Genomic DNA, 24,123 nt, shown 5'->3' on the forward strand with positions numbered 1-24,123 from the left:
GTACCAACACAACCCCTGCTGTCTCCTCCGCGTCTTCTCACGCGAGGAGAGGCGGGTAGCCCCAATCTGCATAGGCTCCTCGGAAAATTCCTCAGAGTCTGAGGTTCCCTTGGGAAGGAAGGAAATCTCAGTCTCCCTTTCAAGCCTACGCTCTCTCAGCCGTCTATCCACCCGGATGGATAACTGCATGAGCTGATCCAAGCTATCAGGCAAGGGATATTGTACCAGTTGGTCCTTTATCTGGTTAGAAAGACCTCTTCGGTACTGGTGTCTCAGGGCTGGGTCATTCCACTGGGTATCATGGGCCAACCTCCGAAACTCCGTACAGTAAACCTCAACTGGCCTTCGCCCTTGCTTAAGGATCGAAATCTGAGCCTCGGCTGAGGCCGTCTTGTCAGGGTCATCATACAACATGCCCAGTGCCGTAAAAAAAGCATCAACACTTTTAAGCGACGGACAGTCAGGCTGCAACCCATATGCCCAGACCTGTGGGTCTCCTTGTAGCAAGGAAATCACTATGCCCACCCGCTGAATCTCCGACCCAGAAGACTGAGGCCTAAGCCGGAAGTATAGCTTGCAGCTCTCCTTGAAACAAAAGAACTGCGAGTGATCTCCAGAAAAACGATCCGGGAGATTTACTTTCGGCTCCTTAACCCCTGCAGGTGCTGCTGCTGCGGGAGCTCCGCCAGCAGCCTGGGAGGTGTGCATTTTAATGGACAAATCATTAAATTGTCGAGTAAGGACCTGCACCTGATCGACCACCTGTTGCAACGTATTTTGAGGGGTATGCTCCATATTCCCACAAAATTTCAACAGGAGTATTAGGCTGCTGAATATGTTATGCACACCAGTGCCTGCAGGAAAGTACTGGTGTCAGAACTGTTATGCACTCCAGTGCCTGCAGGAATGTACTGGTGTTTGAACTGTTATGCAAAACAAATGGACTCACAGACAGACTGGGTAATATGACATAACGTACACAGAAGGTGATAGGGTAACAAAATACACACAAGGTGAACAGAGAAGCCCAGAGGCTAAGGAACTGGGTATCTCCCTTGTATTAGAACTGCTCAGATGGGAAAAGCAAGATGTTGTGTTTTAATACGTAGAGCACCCGAAATGCTGTTGCTAAGGGCAACAGCAAAACCCTAAAGGGTTACCAACGGGTGTGGCAGTAAACTCCTTGGTCAGAGATGGAATGATAGACACAAGGAGAGTCTCCACAATCCTAATTCTCACTTACAGTGCACAGGTTCAGCTTACTGCCACTAAACTGACCCCTGACACCTAGCACAGTGAGACAGGATTAGACAGGCAAGTCTTAGAATACAGCCGCAAACTTGCTAAGTTCACAGAGTAGTAACAGAACCCCAGCAAGCTAAACGACTGACTCCAGTCTTACTGCTAGGTCTGGATTGGCAGAGTGTAATACCAAATCCCCAGGCCTATTTGCAGTAAGCAACAAACAAATACAAAGCTACACAGCACTGGTTAACTTTCAGGAACTGACTAACCAACAAAGATTCAGCAGCATCTGCTTACCCTGAGAAGAGGCCTTATAAAGCAGGTGCTGTCCACGCCCCACTCAGACCTCACAGACTGTGAGCACAAAAACCAGCACCGGATCCCCTGCCGTGCACAGAGCCTATAACCACTGCACAGCAAAAGACCCGAACCGGAGTATCAGCTGCGCTCAGGTTACTCCGCTAGCACTTGTCTCCCGGTTGCCATGACGACGTGGCAGCACAGGGCAGGAGACCCTAACAATATGTCATTAATTATTACCGTCCATAAATCTTACCAAGCTTAATGCTGTTAAACATGTATCACTATTTTAATTGTAATCGGCTATTATGCCAAGTATAAGATGGATGTAGGAGTCAATAACCAAAAATCCACACTTCACGAGTACAATATACTATGTACTCTATTTAGTACCTCTCCTCCCGGCACTTAAGAATGTAGCAGCCTCTCCCGCAAGGGGCAATAGTGAATGGGGTTTTGGTCCCCCTCTCCAGTAATGGGTTTACCTCCTCAGTGCAGCAAACCTCAGTGTCCACTTTAACAGCCGCAACCGCGGCAGTTAGCGTGATAGCGGTCACAGAAGATCTCTGCTCTCCGTAGCACAGCCTGTGCTGATCCGGGCACTTCTGTTAGCTGCGGCAGCAGCAGCAGTTCGTGATGTGGTTTTATCCACAGAGAGTGTCCCAAACGCGTTTCTCCGCCTACCCTCTGGCTTCGGCGGCTTCCTCAGCTAACAGGCTGTGCTACGGAGAGCAGAGATCTTCTGTGACCGCTATCACGCTGACTGCCGCTGCTGTTAAAGTGGACACTGAGGTTTGCTGCAAAGGACAATCTACAAGGAAGACCAGTCCAGATCCGCTCAGACAATGCGACGGCAGTAGCATACCTCAATCATCAAGGAAGAACTCACAGCAAGAGTCTGATGGAGGAAGTAACTCCCATTCTAAAATGGGCGGAACTCCATCTTCCGGCATTGTCAGCAGTATTTGTCCCGGGTGTACTAAATTGGGAAGCGGATTTTCTCAGTCGGCACACCATTCAGGAAACCGAAGAAGTGTTTCAGACACTGGGGAACAGATGGGGTCTACCGGAGATGGACCTTATGGCGTCTCGTCTAAACAACAAAGTTCCGAGGTACGGATCAAGAACAAAGGACCCAGGAGCGGTCCTGGTAGACGCACTGTCAGTAGAATGGAGGTTTCAGCTGGCATATCTGTTCCCTCCGATATCTCTGTTACCCATAGTTGTGAGAAAGATAAAACAGGCAAAAGGAGCAATTATTCTAATAGCTCCAGCTTGGCCAAGAAGGCATTGGTACACAGATCTGTTGAGAATGTCCGTGGCAGCACCGATACTGCTCCCTCACCGTCCAGATCTGTTAATGCAGTCCTTGTTTTCACAGTCATCTGTATCGCCTATCTTTGACGGCGTGGCTGCTGAAACCTCCATCTTAGAGGCTAAAGGTTTTTTGAAACAAGTAATCCAAACCATGCTTAGAGCAAGAAAGCCTTCTTCGGCCCGTGTGTATCATAGAATATGGCAAGCCTATATTCACTGGTGTATTGGAAAAAAATTACAATCCGAGATCTTTTAAAGTAGCTAGGATTTTGGATTTCCTTCAGGCAGGATTGGATAAAGGGTTGAAAGTTGCTTTCTTGAGGGTGCAAGTCTCGGCGTTGACTGTATAGTTTCAGCAGAAGATTGCTGATTTACAGGATGTACGTACATTTTTCCAAGGAGTAGTACATATTCAACCTCCATTTGTTCTTCCTGCAGCTCCCTGGGATTTGAATTTAGTTCTTAAATTTCTCCAGGGTCCTTTGTTTGAACCACTTGAGAGAGCAGATCTTAAGTGGTTAACGGTTAAAGTTATTTTTTTACTGGCAATGGCGTCAGCCAGAAGAGTGTCAGATTTAGGAGCATTATCATGCAAGTCTCCTTTCCTAAGTTTTTTTCCAGACAGAGCAGTTCTCAGAACGAGATCTAGCTATCTTCCAAAGGTGGTATCAAAGTTTCACCTGAATGAAGAAATTGTAGCCCCAGCTTTTTAGATATCGGGACTATCTGCGGGAGAAGCGTCGCTGGACGTGGTCCGGGCTTTAAGAATCTACATAGATCGTACTAGTGCCATCAGGAAAACAGATTCTCTCTTCTTCCTCTACGGATTCCATAGGAGAGGTTGGCCTGCTAGTAAACAGACGCTGGTGAGATGACTCCGAATGGTAATATCAGAAGCTTTTTCTCATGCAGATCTCCCTATTCCGACTAATGTCTCTGCACACTCTACACGTAAGGTAGGTCCTTCATGGGCAGCACAGCAGGGTGCTTCAGCAGAACAGATATGTAGGGCAGCCACATGGTCTTCCATAAACACATTCATCAGACATTATGCCTTGGAAACTTTTGCCTCTCATGACGCAGACTTCGGGCAAAAGGTCCTCCTGTGCAATCAGGAGCGTCCCCACCACTAAAATGGCTTTGGGAATCCCAATGTTATCCTGTGGATAATCCTGTGGACCCAGCCAGAGAAATATACGTTATGGTAAGAACTTGTTAGGCGCGGCGGTCTTCGGCCGTGCCCTGACTGAGCAGCGGTCATGGCCGCCGCGCCTCTCTCCTTCCCTGTCCCCTGCACGGCGCCTAGCAACGCCAGGACGCCGTGCGAACGATAGCCGCCGGGTCCCTGGCAACGCAGGACGCCGTGCGTGCAGGGCCGCCGGGTGCATAGCAACGGGGACGCCACAGGTGGACTGCGTTCCCCGTTGCTAAGAATAGTTAATTAGGTTGCTCGTGCAGCAGGGCAGCTGCACGGCAACTAGTAATTAGGGTCTGGGGGCTGGTCCTGCTGGCCCTCCTGTTATTGGCCAGCAGGGCCTTTTTATGTGAGCCAGCACACTGCAGCCCCGCCGGTGATAGCTTCTTGTATGCTGTTCCTGCCTTGCAGAACTCTGTTCCTGTCAGCCGTGTTTGGTGGATCTTGCTCCCTGCCCTTTGGTACTTTGGAGGTCCGAAGCCGGTCCTGGGAATCCTTCTTAGTCCTTGCGAACCTGTTTGTCATCTGGGGTTCTCGCCCGGTTTCGTGAGTAGCGGCTTCTGCCGCGTGTTGCGGCCTATGCCGCTTAGTGTTTACTTTACTGTGAATTGGTGCATTTGCGGAGGTTTCCGCTTTCACTGTCCTCCCCGGAACTCAGCGGTGCCGCGTAGGGGAGTGGACAGTGGTTTCTTTGTAGTTCTTTTCCTTTGGCGGCGTGCCGCACATACGTTTAGTTTTTAGGTAGTTTATAGCCCCTGGCGTGGTTGTTTCAGTTAGAAGTCCCCTTGTTATTACCCTGTCTCAGTTCACGCCTTGTCTCTCTTTAAGACCTGAGGGGGCATCGGAGTTGGGCAGACCTAATCCGCCCTTCAAACGCGGCTGCCATGGGCCTAAGAAACCATAGTCGTTCAGGCGTGAATTGATAAAACGGGTAAGACAACGGAGGTAGGGTGCTAGGGGCTATTTCCTTCCCATCTCCCAATCCCAGCATTCCGTCTTGGTGCTCAGGACTCACTACATGAGATCTCCCCTGTCCTGAGCATCAGGATCGTAACATTATCACCGGCCCACATAAAAAAAAAAGGGGGTTTAATTTTTTCCGTTGTATTGGTGGGCCTAGAAATTCGACCTCATGAATCCGGCAGGTTTGGGGCCAAATCCCAGTCAGCTTTTGGTTAACCAAATACAGGAATGAACTCAGATGGTTCAGGACCTTACTCTTCGGGTGAGATCGCAGGAAGATCTTTTGCGAGCCTCCCCGAGTATGGTTCCAGAACCAAAGATGCATTTACCTGACCGTTTTTCGGGTAAACGAAAGGATTTTTTTAATTTTAAGGAAGCTTGTAAGCTTTATTTTTGTTTAAGGCCCCGTTCCTCTGGTACTGAGTCTCAGCGGGTCGGGATTGTGATGTCTCTACTTCAGGGTGATCCACAGACCTGGGCGTTTGGGCTAAGAGCGGATGATGCTGCTTTGTTATCAGTAGACGCCTTTTTTAAATCCTTAGGCCTCTTATATGACGACCCAGATAGAGAAGCATCAGCTGAGAGTCACCTGCATGCCCTTAAGCAAGGCAAAAATCCAGCAGAGGTGTATTGTACCGAATTTCGCCGTTGGTCGAACGACTGTGGCTGGAATGACCCGGGCCTGCGCAGTCAGTTTCGCCTCGGTCTGTCGGAAGTGATTAAAGACAGTCTCCTTCAGTACCCCGCTCCTGAGACTCTAGACAAACTCATGGAGCTCGCTATTAAAATTGATCGTCGTCTCCGAGAGTGGAGGGCTGAAAGAGGAACAACTTTTAGGCCTAATCCATGTGTATATACTTTTCCTGAGGACGTTGAGGAGCCCATGCAAATGGGTCTCTCCCGGCTGTCCCCAGAGGAAAGAACCAGAAGGTTAAGTTCTGGTCTTTGTTTGTATTGTGGTGGTAAGGGACATATCGCACGTAACTGCCCGAACAAGCCGGGAAACGCTCTGACCAAGTGAATTGTGAGGGGGTTCACTTGGGTCTGCAGTTAATCTCCTCTAATAATTCTCTATTAGTTCCGGTAAAGATTTCCTTTGGCAGCCTCAGTTCGTTGGTGTCGGCCTTCGTCGACAGTGGAGCTGCAGGAAATTTTATGGATTTAGCTTGGGCTAAGGCTTTAGGCGTTCCACTCATACCCTTAGATAGACGTATCACCATGCACGGCTTGGATGGGGGTCCGCTTTCCAATGGGGTTATTACTCACCGCACGCCTCCAGTATTGCTGACAGTGGGGGCCCTACATTCAGAAGAAATAGAATTTTACCTTACACATTGTCCGGCAGTTCCAGTAGTTTTGGGTCACCCCTGGCTTGCCTTTCATAATCCCACCATAGATTGGCGGTCTGGGGAGATTTCCCAATGGGGTCCTTTTTGTGTTAAGGAATGTATTTCCCATCCTGACCGGGTTGCGGCAGTTACCCCAGAACTTATTCCTCTGGAATATCAGGATTTTTCTGATGTGTTCTCCAAGGGTAATGCGGACGTTCTGCCTCCCCATCGGTCCTATGACTGCGCTATAGATTTAGTTCCCGGGGCCACTTTACCTAAGGGGAGATTATATGCCCTCTCCGGGCCAGAAACCACGGCTATGGATAATTATATCCAGGAAAGCCTGAAAAAAGGCTTCATTAGGCCTTCGAAATCTCCTTTGAGTGCAGGATTCTTTTTTGTTGAGAAAAAAGATGGGTCGCTCAGACCATGTATTGATTTTCGGGCTCTGAATAAAATTTCTGTTAAAAACACCTACCCTTTGCCTTTGATTTCAGTACTTTTTGATCAGTTACGCTCTGCCGTTATCTTCTCAAAAATCGATCTTAGAGGAGCTTACAATCTCATCCGAATAAGATCTGGGGATGAGTGGAAGACGGCTTTCAGCACACAGTCGGGTCATTATGAATACCTGGTGATGCCCTTTGGGCTGTCAAATGGTCCTGCGGTATTTCAAGACCTCATCAATGATGTTCTTCGTGACTTTCTTGGAAAGTTCGTTGTCGTTTATTTAGATGACATTTTGATTTATTCTGAGTCTATGGAACAACATATTACCCACGGAAGTGTCCTTCTTGGGGTATATTATTTCTCCCCAGGGATTTTTCATGGAACCGAAAAAACTCCAGGCCATCCTTAATTGGGCGCGCCGCGCAACCCACAAATTTAAAAGCAATTCAGCGCTTTTTAGGGTTTGCAAACTATTATAGGCGGTTCATTCATACCTTTTCTGATTTGGTCGCTCCTATAGTAGCATTGACTAAAAAAGGAGCGGACCCTTCCAATTTGTCGCCTGCAGCCGAGTCTGCCTTTCGGGCCTTAAAGCAGGCCTTTGTCTCGGCTCCTGTTCTCAGGCACCCTAACCCGGAGCTCCCCTTTATAGTCGAGGTTGATGCCTCAGAGGTTGGAGTGGGGGCTATCCTATCTCAGGAAGATTCGGAGTCTCAGGAATTACACCCTTGTGCCTTCATGTCCAGGAAATTCTCCTCCGCAGAATCCAACTATGACGTTGGTAATCGGGAATTGCTGGCAGTTAAATGGGCTTTCGAGGAGTGGAGGCATTGGCTGGAGGGAGCTAGGCATACTATTACAGTGTTTACTGACCATAAGAACCTGCAGTATATTGAGTCAGCTAAACGGCTTAATGCTCGGCAGGCACGTTGGGCATTGTTTTTTACTCGTTTCAGGTTTATTATAACCTTCAGGCCCGGTTCCAAAAATACTAAAGCTGATGCCCTGTCACGTTGTTTTCTTCCGGTTCACAATAACCATCCTGCTACTACCCCCATAGTTCCATCATCTGGGACGGACTGGACTAAGTGACAGGCAAGCGGAAGTGGGGGAGGTTGGTGCTGCCGAAGTCTTTTAATGAGCTATTTTACTAAATTATCGACAGACAGGAGAGCAGTTTAAAAAGATGTAATAGGAGCTGCAGCACTGTATTAAGTGTCACTGATCCCCAGCCGGCCCCTCTGACCCTCAGGGCCCCATACGGGTGTTCTCTTTGTCCCTCCTGTCGCCGGGCCTGATGGGGCATAAGGAAGTAATGAGGTAGAAAGAGAGTAGATGTATAATTAATTTATTTTGCAAACAGTCTTTACGATTTATAGACTATAATTAATGATGGTTAATGCTTCCAGAGAGCTGAGCAAAAAGAGAAAGGCAAAGTAGGGGACTATGATTGATAATATAGTTTAGACTGAATATTTTTCCTGTTTTTTCAGATAGCATGAGCGTAAGTGCTAAATATATATATAAATTTAGACGTCCACTGTACCATATATGGTCCCAATTTTCCAGACTGTTTAAAAATAGGCATGCTAATAGAATAAATATACAGTAGATGTCTGAAATTTTCAAATGGATGTAGGTGTTGTAGTACTATACTTTATATGTAACTATAAGGATATAAAAATAGTAATATAAAAGTGAATATCGATGAAAAAGTGATGTTTGTGATCTGTGGGAAATGTGCCAGATTAAAGGAAAGGGTACAATTGATACCCTGTTATGTATTAGTTGCATGAAAGAATTGAGATCGTGAAGTGATTTTTATTATAAAAACATTTTTGTAACTATCTTACCATTAGGTAGGATAAAAAAATAAAGTATGAACAGTAGAGAATATATAAGTAAACTACAAAGGGGTGATTCAAGCCAAATTCATTTCAGTTGTACAACAGTAAAGAAGTAATGTAGTGCTAAAAATAGGGACAAATAAAGATAAAAGTAAATAAGTGATAGTGGTACCGTGTAGTATAACTTGTAATACATTCTGCAATTGCAAATCAGTATGGAAGTGTAAGAATGTGAACATGTGTGCTATGTTGGCATGTTTGAAATGTTTACTTCAATGCGATTGTACTTTCAACTGCCAGTATATGTTTACCTTAATGTGATTGTATTTTCTACTATAAGCTGCCAGTATATGAACAGACTACCCTCCTTGCCCTGCTTTAAAATCCCATTCTTTGATATAAGTATACCCTGTTCTATTGTTCAAAATATAATTACCAATTTATGCATGGTTCAATTGATACATTAGTTCTGTTTATTTTTCTCCATCTAAATTGAAAACTCCTTGTTGGACTGTTCCACATAATTACTGTTACCATTATTACTTGCAACTTTGAAAGCATTTGTTTTGTATGATGTAAAACAATCAGTTGTCTTTTTGATTATTTCCAAACATGATTTTTTTTCGGATCTTAAGACTAGATTATGTATGAGAATTGTGTCATGTACTGAACACACTGTTAACTAGCATCATTCTAGACTCATTTTCTTTATTTACCACTTTACCAGAGGACATACTTAGCCCGGCAATACTTCAGTATGTCCCTGCCTATCATTAAAAGCAGATCCCAGACTTTGCTTCTTTCTCCCTTCTCTTAATACAAACAAGTGGGGCTTCCTCACCCCTGATGGTTTTCTGTTCTTCACATTTGCTTTCACTCGTGAACTCTCATCAACTATTCTGATAAGAGGAGGATACACAACATCTACAACCATACCACACTGAAAATGCCCAATCTTGTCTGATCTTGGAAGCGATAAAGTGTTGGGCCCAGTCAGTACCCGATGTGAGACCACTTGGGGAATACTGAGTGTTGTAGACCTTTTCTAGTGAAGGACTCCTCAGGGTCTAACGTCAACAGCAGATTCACACCTTATTCTCTTTTCTGGAGTAGATTTGGTGGTCAAGAATACTCAAGCTGATACTCTACTCACTGTCCTTTCAACTCAGGATTTTTTTCAATCTTTGCATAAAATATTTTTTAAATAGATATTTTTGAAAGAGAGAACCTGACTACTAATTTGCAAGAATTCTGTATTAACCAATGTGATTTAAGCAATAATCCTCACTGAAACAAGGGCAATTAGATTCACAGAACAGAGGATTAGCATCTTGCTACATGTTTAGACTCAAATGATAAGCATTTAACCCAGGGATGGGGAACCTTCGGCCATCCAGCTGTTGTTGAACTACACATCCCAGCATAACCTGCAACAGTTTTAGCATGGCCAAATAGCAAAACTGTAGCAAGGCATGCTGATTTGTATTTCAACAACAGCTGGAGGGTCAAAGGTTTCCCACCCCTGATTTAACCTTAATTTCTGATAGGAGTCTTTATATTACAGCTCGCAAAAATTTCACCTTTATTCTGAGTATTTGAACCCCTGTATAACTACAAATTCACCTGTGTACACACAATATATATTTAGGAGCAATATGTTACTATTTTTAAATCAATTATAGAAATCTTTAAATATATTTTTAAGGGTCAATATTAAAAGTTAGAGTTTCTGTGTCAATATTAATTTTTCTGATTTACATTAAAGAGTGCTTCAGAAAGACTCTTTGTTTTCTTTCTCTCTCTTATACAGTATATGTAGTTTCAACAAAATTTCTGGCAGCATCACCATTTGTATACTGTAAAAGTACAAACATAGACTACAGTCTGATATTGGTTATTTGATACTGTTCACTGATGTGGACTCAACTTTTTTTCTTACCAAATCTATTAAGTTCAATGCAGGGCTATTCAGTTTGAGCCAGATGTAGTTAGTAAGGTTTTATTTTCGAGCCTGAGTAGGCTTGAAAAAAAAAATCTGCTTTAAATGGCCTGTTTGTGGTGCCACACATGTCTTAACCCATATGTCAGCAAACTCCTCCCAGTTTCTATGGGTTAACGTGCATTGACAGGGTAATTTTGCGTGGCAAGGAAAATGGGCTATAATTAAATAGCCCCAGGTATTAAATTAAGAGGCCACCACCCTTTTCCCAATGCGGTAAATTAATGCTGCTAATTGATTTCCCCCTTTACAATCTTTATTTTACAAAAAGGAAATAGTATTCACACTACATAAAGTAATCATTGAGCATGGTATATCTATTTGAAACAAACATAACAGCTGTATATCCTTCATTTTATACAGCACCCTGTTGGTGGTGTTTCTAGTTTTTAAGTAATCAAACTTATATTGGGTGATTGCTAAGAGGCAAAAACTTTTAAAAAGAAACTTTTTTGGAGGCTCTCTTGTCAAAATTTGAACAGAATGTTTAAAACATAACTTTTAATATGTAATATCCCTGAAAATGTGTGTATACATGTTTGTAGCAGGATACAATATTATTACATTTAGCAATTTATATATGTTAACAAATGTAGTATAATTTAACAGATATTACTGCCATGTATATTAAACCCAGCACTGAAAAAAATGAATAAATACACCAATCCCCTTGTATATTATTGCATCAATATGTCATATATATATTCTCAGGGAAATAGCTGACTTATGATGTGCTTTTAAACTCATACACTGAGAGTTCTTTCTCATAAACACAGTATTAAGGGGGTTATTGCAAATTCTGCTTTTTAGCAGAATTTTCAATCCTTTAAACCGCATGTTGAGGGCCGCCCATCAGATGGCAAGGCCACCCAGCATGCAGCCCACCCACTGCGATCACGCTGGAATTGCAATTGTGCCACAATTACAGCATGATTGCTGAAATTGTGGATGCCTCCTGCGGGCAAAACCTAGCTGCGACGGCAGGAGACCCGCCGTCATATTTTAGTTCGGAGCGACACACAGCCACCCCAAATACAGCAACGACAAGCCACCCATTTGCGCCACCATTAATTAAGCACTGCCCACGCAATGCTCTGTTTCTGCCTAGAAAATAGAGCGTTACTGCCTCGCGAATGCCTCTGCCTGTCTATCACCTGTCATTAAATGCGGGTGCATGAGCAGAACGGAACCTGTGCATGTGCGTGCGGGTCCCGTAGCTGATTTTGCAGTTGCCTCGCGTTTGCGATGCTACCTGAATCATCCCCTCAATTTGCAGTCCAGAGTTAAAAAACTGATACTTTACGTACAAAATTAATTATGTTTAAGTTTCAAGCCACCATCATTGTATCTCATAAACTACCACTTACGTTCACTTTAGCTTGAAGCATTTGCTCATCAGCGATGCAGCATAATATTACACTTTCTACGAAACATGGTATATCAAATATTAAACAGTAATGAAGAATACAAATAATGCATCTTCCTTCATTGAATCCAACAGTTGTGTTCATAGAAAGTAGCACATATTACAATACAAGTATATCACAGATTTCACATATCCAGGCAAGGTCTATATACTATACATATGTATATCTATATAACTGCTTGTGCAAATGATGGAGAATAAATACCATCAGAGGTATTGAATTCTCCTCACTTCTGCTGTTTAGTGTCTTGCAGTGCTGTATAGAACACTAAATGAGAGACTGAATGGGACAGACCTCTTGCAAAGATAAAAGGGCACATTTCTACTGTTCAATTAGCTGCTGGGCAATCCCTGTTACTAGGTGAATTTCATGGAAAAGTATTATCATGCTGGAGGAGAGCGCACGCCAAATATAAGAATCCTACTGGGAGTTGTGTGTAATGGTCTCAAACGTGTAAAGATAATGCTGGTTATGAGCCTAATTCAGACCTGATTGCTGTTGTGCAAAATCACAAAGCGCCCGATTATCGAACAACTGCACATGCATACGGATCGTAATGTGCTGGTGCAAGGCCTAACTGCAAAACAATTCTGCCTCTTTTTTGATCGCTAGACATACGCAGATTGATTGACAGGAAGGAAACATTTGGGGGTGGTAATTGCCCATTTTTTGGGAGTGTCACTAAAAACACAGGTGTTCCCAACCATTTTCAGGGAGGGTATATGATGTCAGCTCCGGCCCGATCAGACTGTTTTCTTCGCACTGTTGGAGTAAGTCCTGGGCTACGCACAGACTGGAAAAATCATTTGATGGTGAGTGAGTTGCAAACAGATTTGCAGCTAACAGGAATTTGCAAAGCTTTTTGCACGGCGTATGCAGACTTGCACGGGGCAGCAACTATCTGATTGCAAACCTCTATAAATTCACAGAGGTGTGATCAGGTCTGAATTAGGCCCTATGTGTATGATAGAGTGAGCATCTGTCAGCTGTTTGTGTCCAACTTTCACTGAGTCCAGATAGGAAAATATATTCACTATAACATATTATGCAAGCTCATCAGTGGTGCAGCCTAATATTCCACTTAGTGCATGGACCCAAGCAGCATTCTGAATTATTCTCATACTTACATATTTTAGGAGATCTGCTGCAGCTCGTATCCAAGAGCTATTTAGAAGAAGAAAAGAAAAAAAGGAATTGGAAGAACTCGAATTGAAGAATGTCCGTCAGCCTTCTCCAAAGGTCATATTCAAGGGACATCGCAATTCACGTACTATGGTAGGAAAGTAAAAATGTTTTCGGAACAAAAAAGTTACTTAGTTTGGGCTGAAATGCCAACATTGTATGTAGGTGAAAAAATGCTATGGGGTAAATTTACTAAAGATCAATTTGAGCTATTTGATGATTATCTAAGATATCCCATCAATTTACTAATGGCAAAATGAACAGGACATTGCATGTTATACCATCAGTTAAAACATTGTATGCTTTACATAGACCACAATAGAAATCAGGGATTACTGAAAATAGTGTTGATAAAAATGATCTAAATTGCTTCTGAAGAGAACTAAATAGATCTGCCTTTGAACGGTGGGTTACTCCAAAACACTACGCAGAACAACAGGGGTGGATTGGCCATACACTTGGAAGATTATCAGAGGGCTGATGTGTCTGTGAGACCTGTTATGTTTGTTGACATGTGGTCCCACTCCCCACATGACACTCACACACAGCATTGTCACTGCATTGTCCACAGCAACTCTGCTATCCATCATCTCACAGCAATGTTTCTACAGCATCTGTATGATGCCTCCCAGCAGTGTATATATTTCACATAAGCATCTGATGTCACTTTCACCTGACTACCATTTGTTTTCTTTTTGAGTGTCAAGGTGCGTGCTTCAATCACCTAAAAAAAAATGCGCTGGGGGCTTGAGACTTCCTTTTGCTGCAAGATTCAGATTCAGACTTTCTCCCAGGGTTGGCTGAAGCTTCTCCATTGGGACTGGATTCTTGAGCTCTCCCCAAAAAGTGAGAGCCTCAGGAGAGAAGGGGAGAGAACAGTCCATAAGGGTCTCGCCCAAAACACCCACAAACGTGACACATTCACACAAAAAAACACAAAAAGATGAGGTGACAGGTGCAAACAATGTTTTAAATAAACAGATCCCAGCCAGAATCCAGGGAAATCAATTAAATTATGTTTGCTTCAGCCAGGAGTCCAGGGCAAAGGATTAATAGTGCATCTGGAAAATTAAATGATTGGTGCAAATTGCCTTACTAGTGCAGAAGTGTCCTTCACCAATGCATTTTCAGACATCCCTGGGTCAGGTGGCACAAGGGACTTCAGGCTGCTGACCTCTTGGCCAGAGGACCAGCTTACTGCTCATCACCTACTGGAGTTCCTTTTAAGCCCACCAGTGTACATAGGCATCTACACCTGGTCTTAGCCAAAAGGGCGAGAAGCAAATACAGTTTTTTTTGTTTGTTTTTCTCTTACGTCCTAGAGGATACTGGGGACTCCAAAAGGACCATGGGGTATAGACGGGATCCGCAGGAGCTTGGGCACACTGAAAAGACTTTGACTGGGTGTGAACTGGCTCCTCCCTCTATGCCCCTCCTCCAGACCTCAGTTAGACTTTGTGCCCAGGACTGACTGGACACTCACTAGGGGAGCGCTCCTGAGTTTCTCTAGAAAAGACTTTTGTTAGGTTTTTTATTTTCAGGGAGACCTGCTGGCTACAGGCTCCCTGCATCGAGGGACTGAGGGGAGAGAAGTCAGACCTACTTCTACTTAGTTAAGGGCTCTGCTTCTTAGGCTACTGGACACCATTAGCTCCAGAGGGTTCGATCACTTGGTTCGCCTAGCTGCTTGTTCCCGGAGCCACGCCGTCAACCCCCTCACAGAAGCCAGAAGAAAGAAGCCGGGTGAGTATGTGAAGATCCGAAGACTTCAGTGACGGCAAAAGACTTCAGTAACGAGGTACAGCGCAGCGGTAGCGCTGCGCTCTATGCTCCCACACACTTCACCAATGGCACTCACAGGGTGCAGGGCGCTGGGGGGGAGCGCCCTGGGCAGCATGTTACTGGGTCTTGCAGGGCTGGCAGAAGGCATTTTCGGTGCCCAGGCACCATTTTCCGTACCCCCACCAGCATTTCAAGTTTGAATTTTAGCGGGCTGAAGCGCGCCGGGAAGGGACGTGGGCTTATCCGCACAGCTCACCAGCGCCATTTTCTCTCATCCACAGCCGCTGCATGAGACGCTGGCCCGGGACCTCCAAGCTCCACTTCAAGTAACAGGGAGCAAATCGGGGGGGGGGGGGGGGGCACAGATATTTGGTGCATAGTTATTGTATTTACAAGTAGCGCTTTACACATATATCGTTTGGTGGGATATATGGGCGCTGGCGGATCGCAAGCTGGAGACATCTCTGAAGTCCATTTTCGCTAATACGGGTGCATTGCTCAGACCTGCTGTGGCGTCGGTATGGATGAGTAGTGCTATTGCTAAATGGGCTGATAATTTAGCTGCTGATATGGATACCCTTGATAAAGATAATGTTCTTTTGACTCTTGGTTATATCAAGGACGCTGCAGATTACCTGAAGGATGTGGCGAGGGATGTTGGTCTCTTGGGATCAAGAGCCAATGCCATGGCGATCTCGGCCAGGAGGGCGCTGTGGATCCATCAATGGAATGCTGATGCCGACTCCAAGAAAGCTATGGAAGCTCTCCCCTTCAAAGGTAGTGTCTTTTTTGGTGACAGCTTGGCTGACCTGGTGTCTACCGTGATGGCGGTTAAATCTTTTCTTCCTTATGTTCCCACGCAGCAGAAAAAGGCACCACATCAGCAGATGCAGTCCTTTCGTCCAAATAAATACAGGCGTGGAAAAGGTTTGTCCTTCCTCGCTTCAAAGGGTAGAGGAAGGGGAAGAAAGTCGCCTGCAGTATCAGGCGCCCAGGACCAAAAGTCCTCCCCCGCCTCTACCAAGTCCACCGCATGACGCTGGGGCTTCCCTGGGGGAGTCCGGACCGGTGGGGGCCGTCTGCGGATCTTCAGTCAGGTCTGGGTTCAATCAGGCCTAGATCCTTGGGTCCTAGATATAGTATCTCAGGGATACAGGCTGGAGTTTCAGGAGATGCCCCCTCACCGATTTTTTATTTCGGCCTTACCAGTGTCTCTTGCGGACAAGGAGGTGGTAAAGGCAGCAATACAAACGTTGTGTCAACAGAGGGTCATTGTTCCCGTTCCCCCGTCCCAACGGGGGGAGGGGTTCTACTCGAGCCTCTTTGTTGTACCGAAACCGGACGGTTCGGTCAGACCGATTCTGAACCTAAAATCCCTCAATCCATACTTGAAAGTTTTCAAGTTCAAGATGGAATCTCTTTGAGCTGTGATTTCCAGCCTAGAAGGGGGGGATTTTATGGCGTCAGTCGACATAAAGGATGCCTACTTACACGTCCCGATATATCCTCCGCATCAAGCTTTCCTCAGGTTTGCGATACAGGATTCTCATTACCAATTTCAGACGTTGCCGTTTGGGCTTTCCACGGCCCCGAGGATTTTCACCAAAGTCATGGCAGAAATTATGGTTCTCCTTCGCAAGCAAGGGGTTACAATTATCCCGTACTTGGACGATCTCCTGATAAAGGCGAGGTCCAAGGAACGGTTGTTGAGAAATGTGAATTTGTCTCTGTCGGTTCTGCGACAACACGGTTGGGTGCTAGATTTGCCAAAGTCTCAGTTGATTCCGACCACTCGGCTGCCTTTTCTGGGCATGATTCTAGATACAGAGTTACGGAGAGTGTTTCTTCCGGAAGACAAAGCTTTGGAACTACAGACGATGGTCAGGGAGCTTCTGAGGCCGACAAGTGTGTCGATTCATCAATGTACTCGGGTTCTGGGGAAAATGGTTGCGGCGTACAAAGCCATTCCGTTTGGCAGGTTTCATGCCCGGGTGTTTCAGTGGGATCTGTTGAGCAAATGATCCGGGTCTCACCTGCACATGCACCGGAAGATAAGTTTATCTTCCAGGGCCAGGATTTCTCTCCTGTGGTGGCTACAAAGTTCTCACCTCCTAGGAGGGCGCTGGTTCGGAATCCAGGACTGGGTCCTACTGACAACAGATGCAAGTCTCCGAGGCTGGGGCGCAGTCACCCAAGGAAGAAATTTCCAGGGAAAATGGTCGCTCCAGGAATCTTGTCTCCACATAAATGTTCTCGAGTTAAGAGCCATTTACAACGGCCTGCTACAAGCAAAAAGCCTTCTTCAGGGTCGACCTGTCCTGATCCAGTCGGACAACATAACAGCGGTGGCACATATAAACCGTCAAGGCGGAACAAGGAGCATGGCGGCTATGGCGGAAGCCACAAGAATCCTACACTGGGCGGAACAACACGTGAGCGCTCTGTCAGCAGTCTTCCTTCCGGGAATGGACAACTGGGAAGCAAACTTCCTCAGCAGACACGATCTCCATCCGGGAGAGTGGGCTCTTCACCAAGAGGTATTTGCAGATGTGATGAAGCGTTGGGGAATCCCGCTGATCGACATGATGGCGTCTCGCCTCAACAAGAAGCTTCCGCGGTATTGTTCCAGGTCAAGGAACCCCAAGCCAGTGCAGTGGACGCCCTGGTGACTCCGTGGGTGTTTCAGTCGGTGTATGTGTTCCCTCCGCTTCCTCTCATTCCAATGGTGCTGGGAATCATTCAACGAGCAAGGGTTCAGGCGATTCTCGTCGTTCCAGATTGGTCAAGAAGGACCTGGTATCCGGATCTTCAGGAATTACTTGTGGAAGATCCTTGGACGCTTCCTCTAAGAGAGGACCTGTTTTTGCAGGGACCATGCGTGTTTCCGGACTTACCGCGGCTGCGTTTGACGGCATGGAAGTTGAGCGCCAAATCTTAGCTCGAAAAGGTATTCCTGGGGCGGTCATTCCCACTCTCCTTAAGGTTAGGAAGGAGGTTACGGCGAAACATTATCACCGTATTTGGAGAAAGTATGTTTCGTGGTGTGAGACGAAAACTGCTCCTGTGGAGGAATTTCAATTGGGTCGGTTACTCCATTTTTTCAGGCAGGCGTCGATGCAGGCCTGAAATTGGGTTCCATCAAAGTGCAGATTTTGGCTTTATCTATTTTCTTTCAAAAGGAATTGGCTGTCCTTCCAGAGGTTCAGACTTTTGTAAAGGGAGTGATGCATATCCATCCTCCATTTGTGCCCCCTGTGGGGCCATGGGATCTTGAAGTGGTCTTGCAGTTTATTATGTCTTCCTGGTTTGAACCTTTGCGTAAGGTTGAGTTAAAGTTTCTCACTTGGAAGGTAGTCATGCTGTTGGCTCTGGCGTCTGCCAGGCGAGTGTCAGAGTTGGCGGTCTTGTCTCACAAGAGTCCGTACTTGATCTTCCATTCGGATAGAGCGGAATTGAGGACTCGTCAACAATTTCTGCCGAAGGTGGTTTCTTCGTTTCACATTAACCAAAATTTTGTGGTACCTGTGGCTACAGATGATGTGGCAGTTCCAAAGTCTCTTGATGTTGTGAGAGCTTTGAAAATTTACGTTGCCAGAATGGCGGTGGCCAAGAAAACAGAGGCGCTGTTTGTCCTGTATGCTTCCAACAAGATTGGTCATCCTGCTTCTAAGCAGACTATTGCACGCTGGATTTGTAGTACAATTCAGCAAGCTCATTCTTCAGGTGGGCTACCGCTGCCGAAGTCAGTAAACGCCCATTCTACCAGGAAAGGGGGCTCATCTTGGGCGGCTGCCCGAGGGGTCTCGGCACTTCAGCTTTGCCGAGCAGCTACGTGATCGGGTTCAAACACCTTTGCTGATTTTTACAAGTTTGATACCCTGGCTGAGGAGGACCTCGTGTTTGCTCAATCGGTGCTGCAGAGTCGTCCGCACTCTCCCGCCTATTCTGGAGCTTTGGTATAGACCCCATGGTCCTTTTGGAGTCCCCAGCATCCTCTAGGACGTAAGAGAAAATAGGATTTTAGTACCTAGCGGTAAATCATTTTCTCCTAGTCCGTAGAGTAGGGGTGGGCAAAATGCGGGCCGGATGCGGCCCGCAAACCGATCCTGCCCGGCCCACTGCCTCCCACCAGCGAGCAATGACAAGCGGCCCGACCGGCTGAGCTGCTTGTCATTGCTCTGCACTGCTTTACCTCAAAGCTGCCAGCGGCGCCTCTCTCCCCTGCTGCTCCTGCTGCTGCGTTGTAGCAGCCTCCTCCAGAGTCCCCAGTGACAACGGCTGTGTTCAGCCGAGAAGGGGGCGGGGCTACATGCCAATGAGGGGGCGGGGCTACACGGGACCTCAGGGGGCGGAGCTACACGGGACAAGAGCCAGACTGCTACAGATCCATCCTTCCTGCCACTGCCAGCCAGATCAGTAAGTTAATGGGAAAAGTGAAAGAATGTGTGTGTGTGTGTGTGTGTGTGTGTGTGTGTGTGTGTGTGTGTGTGTGTGTGTGTGTGTGTATATATTTGTGTGTGCGGGCAGTGAGGTCAGACTGTTTTTAGGTTTGGGGGAGAGATCTTTAGCTCTCGCTGTACCAACCCCTCCCGTGTTCTGTCACCATGTCACCCCCATGTTCTGTCACTATGTCACCCCCCCGTGTTCTGTCACTGTGTCACCCCCCCGTGTTCTGTCACCCCCCCGTGTTCTGTCACTGTCACCCCCCCGTGTTCTGTCACTATGTCACACACCCCCGTGTTCTGTCACTGTGTCACCCCCCGTGTTCTGTCACTGTCACCTCCCCGTGTTCTGTCACTATGTCACACCCCCCGTGTTCTGTCACTATGTCACACACCCCCGTGTTCTGTCACTGTGTCACCTCCCCGTGTTCTGTCACTGTGTCACACCGCCGTGTTCTGTCACTGTGTCACCTCCCCGTGTTCTGTCGCTGTCAACCCCACCATGTTCTGTCACCATGTCACACCCCCATGTTCTGTCACTGTCACCCCCACCGTGTTCTGTCACCCCCCCTCCCCGTGTTCTTTCACTGTGTCACACCCCCTGTGTTCTGTCACCGTGTCACACATCCGTGTTCTGTCACTGTCACCCCCCCTCCCCGTGTTCTGTCACTGTGTCACCCCCACCGTTTTCTGTCACTGTGTGACACACCCATGTTCTGTCACTGTCACCCCCCCCCTCCCCGTGTTCTGTCACCGTGTCACACACCCATGTTCTGTCACTGTCACCCCCCCCTCCCCGTGTTCTGTCACCGTGTCACACACCCGTGTTCTGTCACTGTCACCCCCCCTCCCCGTGTTCTGTCACCGTGTCACCACCACCGTGTTCTGTCACTGTGTCACACCCCCCGTGTTCTGTCACCCCCACTGTGTTCTGTCACCGTGTCACCCCCACCGTGTTCTGTCACCGTGTCACACACCCGTGTTCTGTCACTGTCACCCCCCCGCCCCGTGTTCTGTTACTGTGTCACCCCCCCCATGTTCTGTCACCGTGTCACCCCCACCGTGTTCTGTCACTGTGTCACACCCCCCGTGTTCTGTCACCCCCACCGTGTTCTGTCACCGTGTCACCCCCACCGTGTTCTGTCACTGTGTCACCCCCACCGTGTTCTGTCACCGTGTCACACCTTTCCCCAGGGGCCATAAGACACTGGATAATTTGCTTGCTGCACAATAATTATCCTAAATAAAATGTTAATATGTAAAAAGGCTCTCTACCTGCCGTAATGTGTGTAAAAGGGGCTGTACCTGGTGTAATGTGTGTAAGTGGCGCTGTGTGGCGCAATTTGAATAATGGAGACTATTGTGCAGCCTAATATGAATCTGTATTATTTTTTGCCCACACCCCTTCCACATAAAGCCACGTCCCTATATTTTCTCTATCGTCCTAGTGGATGCTGGGGTTCCTGAAAGGACCATGGGGAATAGCGGCTCCGCAGGAGACAGGGCACAAAAAGTAAAGCTTTCCGATCAGGTGGTGTGCACTGGCTCCTCCCCCTATGACCCTCCTCCAAGCCTCAGTTAGATTTTTGTGCCCGGCCGAGAAGGGTGCAATCTAGGTGGCTCTCCTAAAGAGCTGCTTAGAAAAGTTTAGCTTAGGTTTTTTATTTTACAGTGAGTCCTGCTGGCAACAGGATCACTGCAACGAGGGACTTAGGGGAGAAGAAGTGAACTCACCTGCGTGCAGGATGGATTGGCTTCTTGGCTACTGGACATCAGCTCCAGAGGGACGATCACAGGTACAGCCTGGATGGTCACCGGAGCCTCGCCGCCGGCCCCCTTGCAGATGCTGAAACAAGAAGAGGTCCAGAATCGGCGGCAGAAGACTCCTCAGTCTTCTAAAGGTAGCGCACAGCACTGCAGCTGTGCGCCATTTTCCTCTCAGCACACTTCACACGGCAGTCACTGAGGGTGCAGGGCGCTGGGAGGGGAGCGCCCTGGGAGGCAAATGAAAACCTATTTGGCTAAAAAATACCTCACATATAGCCTCCGGGGGCTATATGGAGATATTTAACCCCTGCCAGAATCCACTAAAGAGCGGGAGACGAGCCCGCCGTAAAAGGGGCGGGGCCTATCTCCTCAGCACACAGCGCCATTTTCCTTACACAGCTCCGCTGGTCAGGACGGCTCCCAGGTCTCTCCCCTGCACTGCACTACAGAAACAGGGTAAAACAAGAGAGGGGGGGCAAAATAGTGGCAAAAATTATATTATAAAAGCAGCTATACAGGGAGCACTTATTATAAGGCTATCCCTGTCATATATATAGCGCTTTGGTGTGTGCTGGCAGACTCTCCCTCTGTCTCCCCAAAGGGCTAGTCGGGTCCTGTCTTCGTTAAGAGCATTCCCTGTGTGTCTGCTGTGTGTCGGTACGTGTGTGTCGACATGTATGAGGACGATATTGGTGTGGAGGCGGAGCAATTGCCAAATATGGGGATGTCACCTCCTAGGGGGTCGACACCAGAATGGATGCCTTTATTTATGGAATTACGGGATAGTGTCAACACGCTAAAGCAGTCGTTTGACGACATGAGACGGCCGGACAATCAATTAGTGCCTGTCCAGGCGCCTCAAACACCGTCAGGGGCTGTAAAACGCCCTTTGCCTCAGTCGGTCGACACAGACCCAGACACAGGCACTGATTCCAGTGGCGACGGTGACGAATCAACCGTATTTTCCAGTAGGGCCACACGTTATATGATTTTGGCAATGAAGGAGGCGTTACATTTAGCTGATACTACAGGTACCACTAAACAGGGTATTATGTGGGGTGTGAAAAAACTACCTATAGTTTTTCCTGAATCAGAAGAACTAAATGAGGTGTGTGATGAAGCGTGGGTTGCCCCCGATAAAAAGATGCTAATTTCAAAGAAGTTATTGGCTTTATACCCTTTCCCGCCAGAGGTTAGGGCGCGCTGGGAAACACCTCCTAGGGTGGACAAGGCGCTCACACGCTTATCTAAACAAGTGGCGTTACCCTCTCCTGAGACGGCCGCACTTAAAGATCCAGTAGATAGGAGGATGGAAAATATCCAAAAAAGTATATACACACATACAGGTGTTATACTACGACCAGCTATAGCGACAGCCTGGATGTGCAGTGCTGGAGTAGCTTGGTCAGAGTCCCTGATTGAAAATATTGATACCCTGGATAGGGACAATGTTTTACTGTCTTTAGAGCAAATAAAGGATGCATTTCTTTATATGCGTGATGCACAGAGGGATATCTGCACACTGGCATCACGGGTAAGTGCTATGTCCATTTCGGCCAGAAGAAGTTTATGGACGCGACAGTGGTCAGGCGATGCGGACTCAAAACGGCATATGGAAGTTTTGCCGTATAAAGGGGAGGAGTTATTTGGAGTCGGTCTATCAGATTTGGTGGCCACGGCTACAGCCGGGAAATCCACCTTTTTACCTCAAGTTACTCCCCAACAGAAAAAGATACCGACTTTTCAACCGCAGCCCTTTCGTTCCTTTAAAAACAAGAGAGCAAAGGGATATTCATATCTGCCACGAGGCAGAGGAAGGGGGAAGAGACAGCAACAGGCAGCTCCTTCCCAGGAACAGAAGCCCTCCCCCGCTTCTACAAAAGCCTCAGCATGACGCTGGGGCTTCTCAAGCGGACTCGGGGGCGGTGGGCGGTCGTCTCAAGAATTTCAGCGCGCAGTGGGCTCACTCGCAGGTAGATCCCTGGATCCTGCAGATAATATCTCAGGGATACAGGTTGGAACTAGAGACAGATCCACCTCGCCGTTTCCTGAAGTCTGCTTTACCAACGTCCCCCTCCGAAAGGGAGACGGTCTTGGAAGCCATTCACAAGCTGTACTCTCAGCAGGTGATAGTCAAGGTACCTCTTCTACAACAAGGAAAGGGGTATTATTCCACTCTATTTGTGGTACCGAAGCCGGATGGCTCGGTAAGACCTATTCTAAATCTGAAGTCATTGAACCTGTACATAAAGAAGTTCAAGTTCAAGATGGAGTCACTCAGAGCAGTGATAGCGAACCTGGAAGAAGGGGACTTTATGGTATCCTTGGACATCAAGGATGCGTACCTCCACGTTCCAATTTACCCCTCACACCAGGGGTACCTCAGGTTCGTCGTACAAAACTGTCACTATCAGTTTCAGACGCTGCCGTTCGGATTGTCCACGGCACCTCGGGTCTTTACAAAGGTAATGGCCGAGATGATGATTCTTCTTCGAAGAAAAGGCGTATTAATTATCCCATACTTGGACGATCTCCTGATAAGGGCAAGGTCCAGAGAACAGCTAGAGATGGGATTAGCACTGTCTCAAGAAGTGCTAAAACAGCACGGGTGGATTCTGAATATTCCAAAATCCCAGTTAATGCCAACAACTCGTCTGCTGTTCCTAGGGATGATTCTGGACACGGTTCAGAAAAAGGTTTTTCTCCCGGAGGAAAAAGCCAAGGAGTTATCCGAGCTTGTCAGGAACCTCCTAAAACCAGGAAAGGTGTCTGTACATCAATGCACAAGAGTCCTGGGAAAAATGGTGGCTTCTTACGAAGCAATTCCATTCGGCAGATTCCACGCAAGAATTTTCCAGAGGGATCTGTTGGACAAA

General features: G+C 47.0%; 1 protein-coding gene across 4 annotated transcripts in view; it reads left to right on the forward strand.

Annotated features, from left to right (window-relative positions):
• DCAF6 (DDB1 and CUL4 associated factor 6) overlaps nucleotides 1–24,123 on the forward strand; it is a 912,707-nt gene that overhangs the window by 761,445 nt on the left and 127,139 nt on the right. For all 4 annotated transcript variants that reach the window (XM_063954988.1, XM_063954989.1, XM_063954991.1 and 1 more), the window contains one exon: nucleotides 13,211–13,349. In XM_063954988.1, coding sequence (XP_063811058.1) covers nucleotides 13,211–13,349 — 139 coding nt within the window. The remainder of the gene's footprint in view (nucleotides 1–13,210; nucleotides 13,350–24,123) is intronic.

The sequence above is a fragment of the Pseudophryne corroboree genome, chromosome 2, assembly GCF_028390025.1.
Source record: "Pseudophryne corroboree isolate aPseCor3 chromosome 2, aPseCor3.hap2, whole genome shotgun sequence".
NCBI lineage: Eukaryota > Metazoa > Chordata > Amphibia > Anura > Myobatrachidae > Pseudophryne > Pseudophryne corroboree.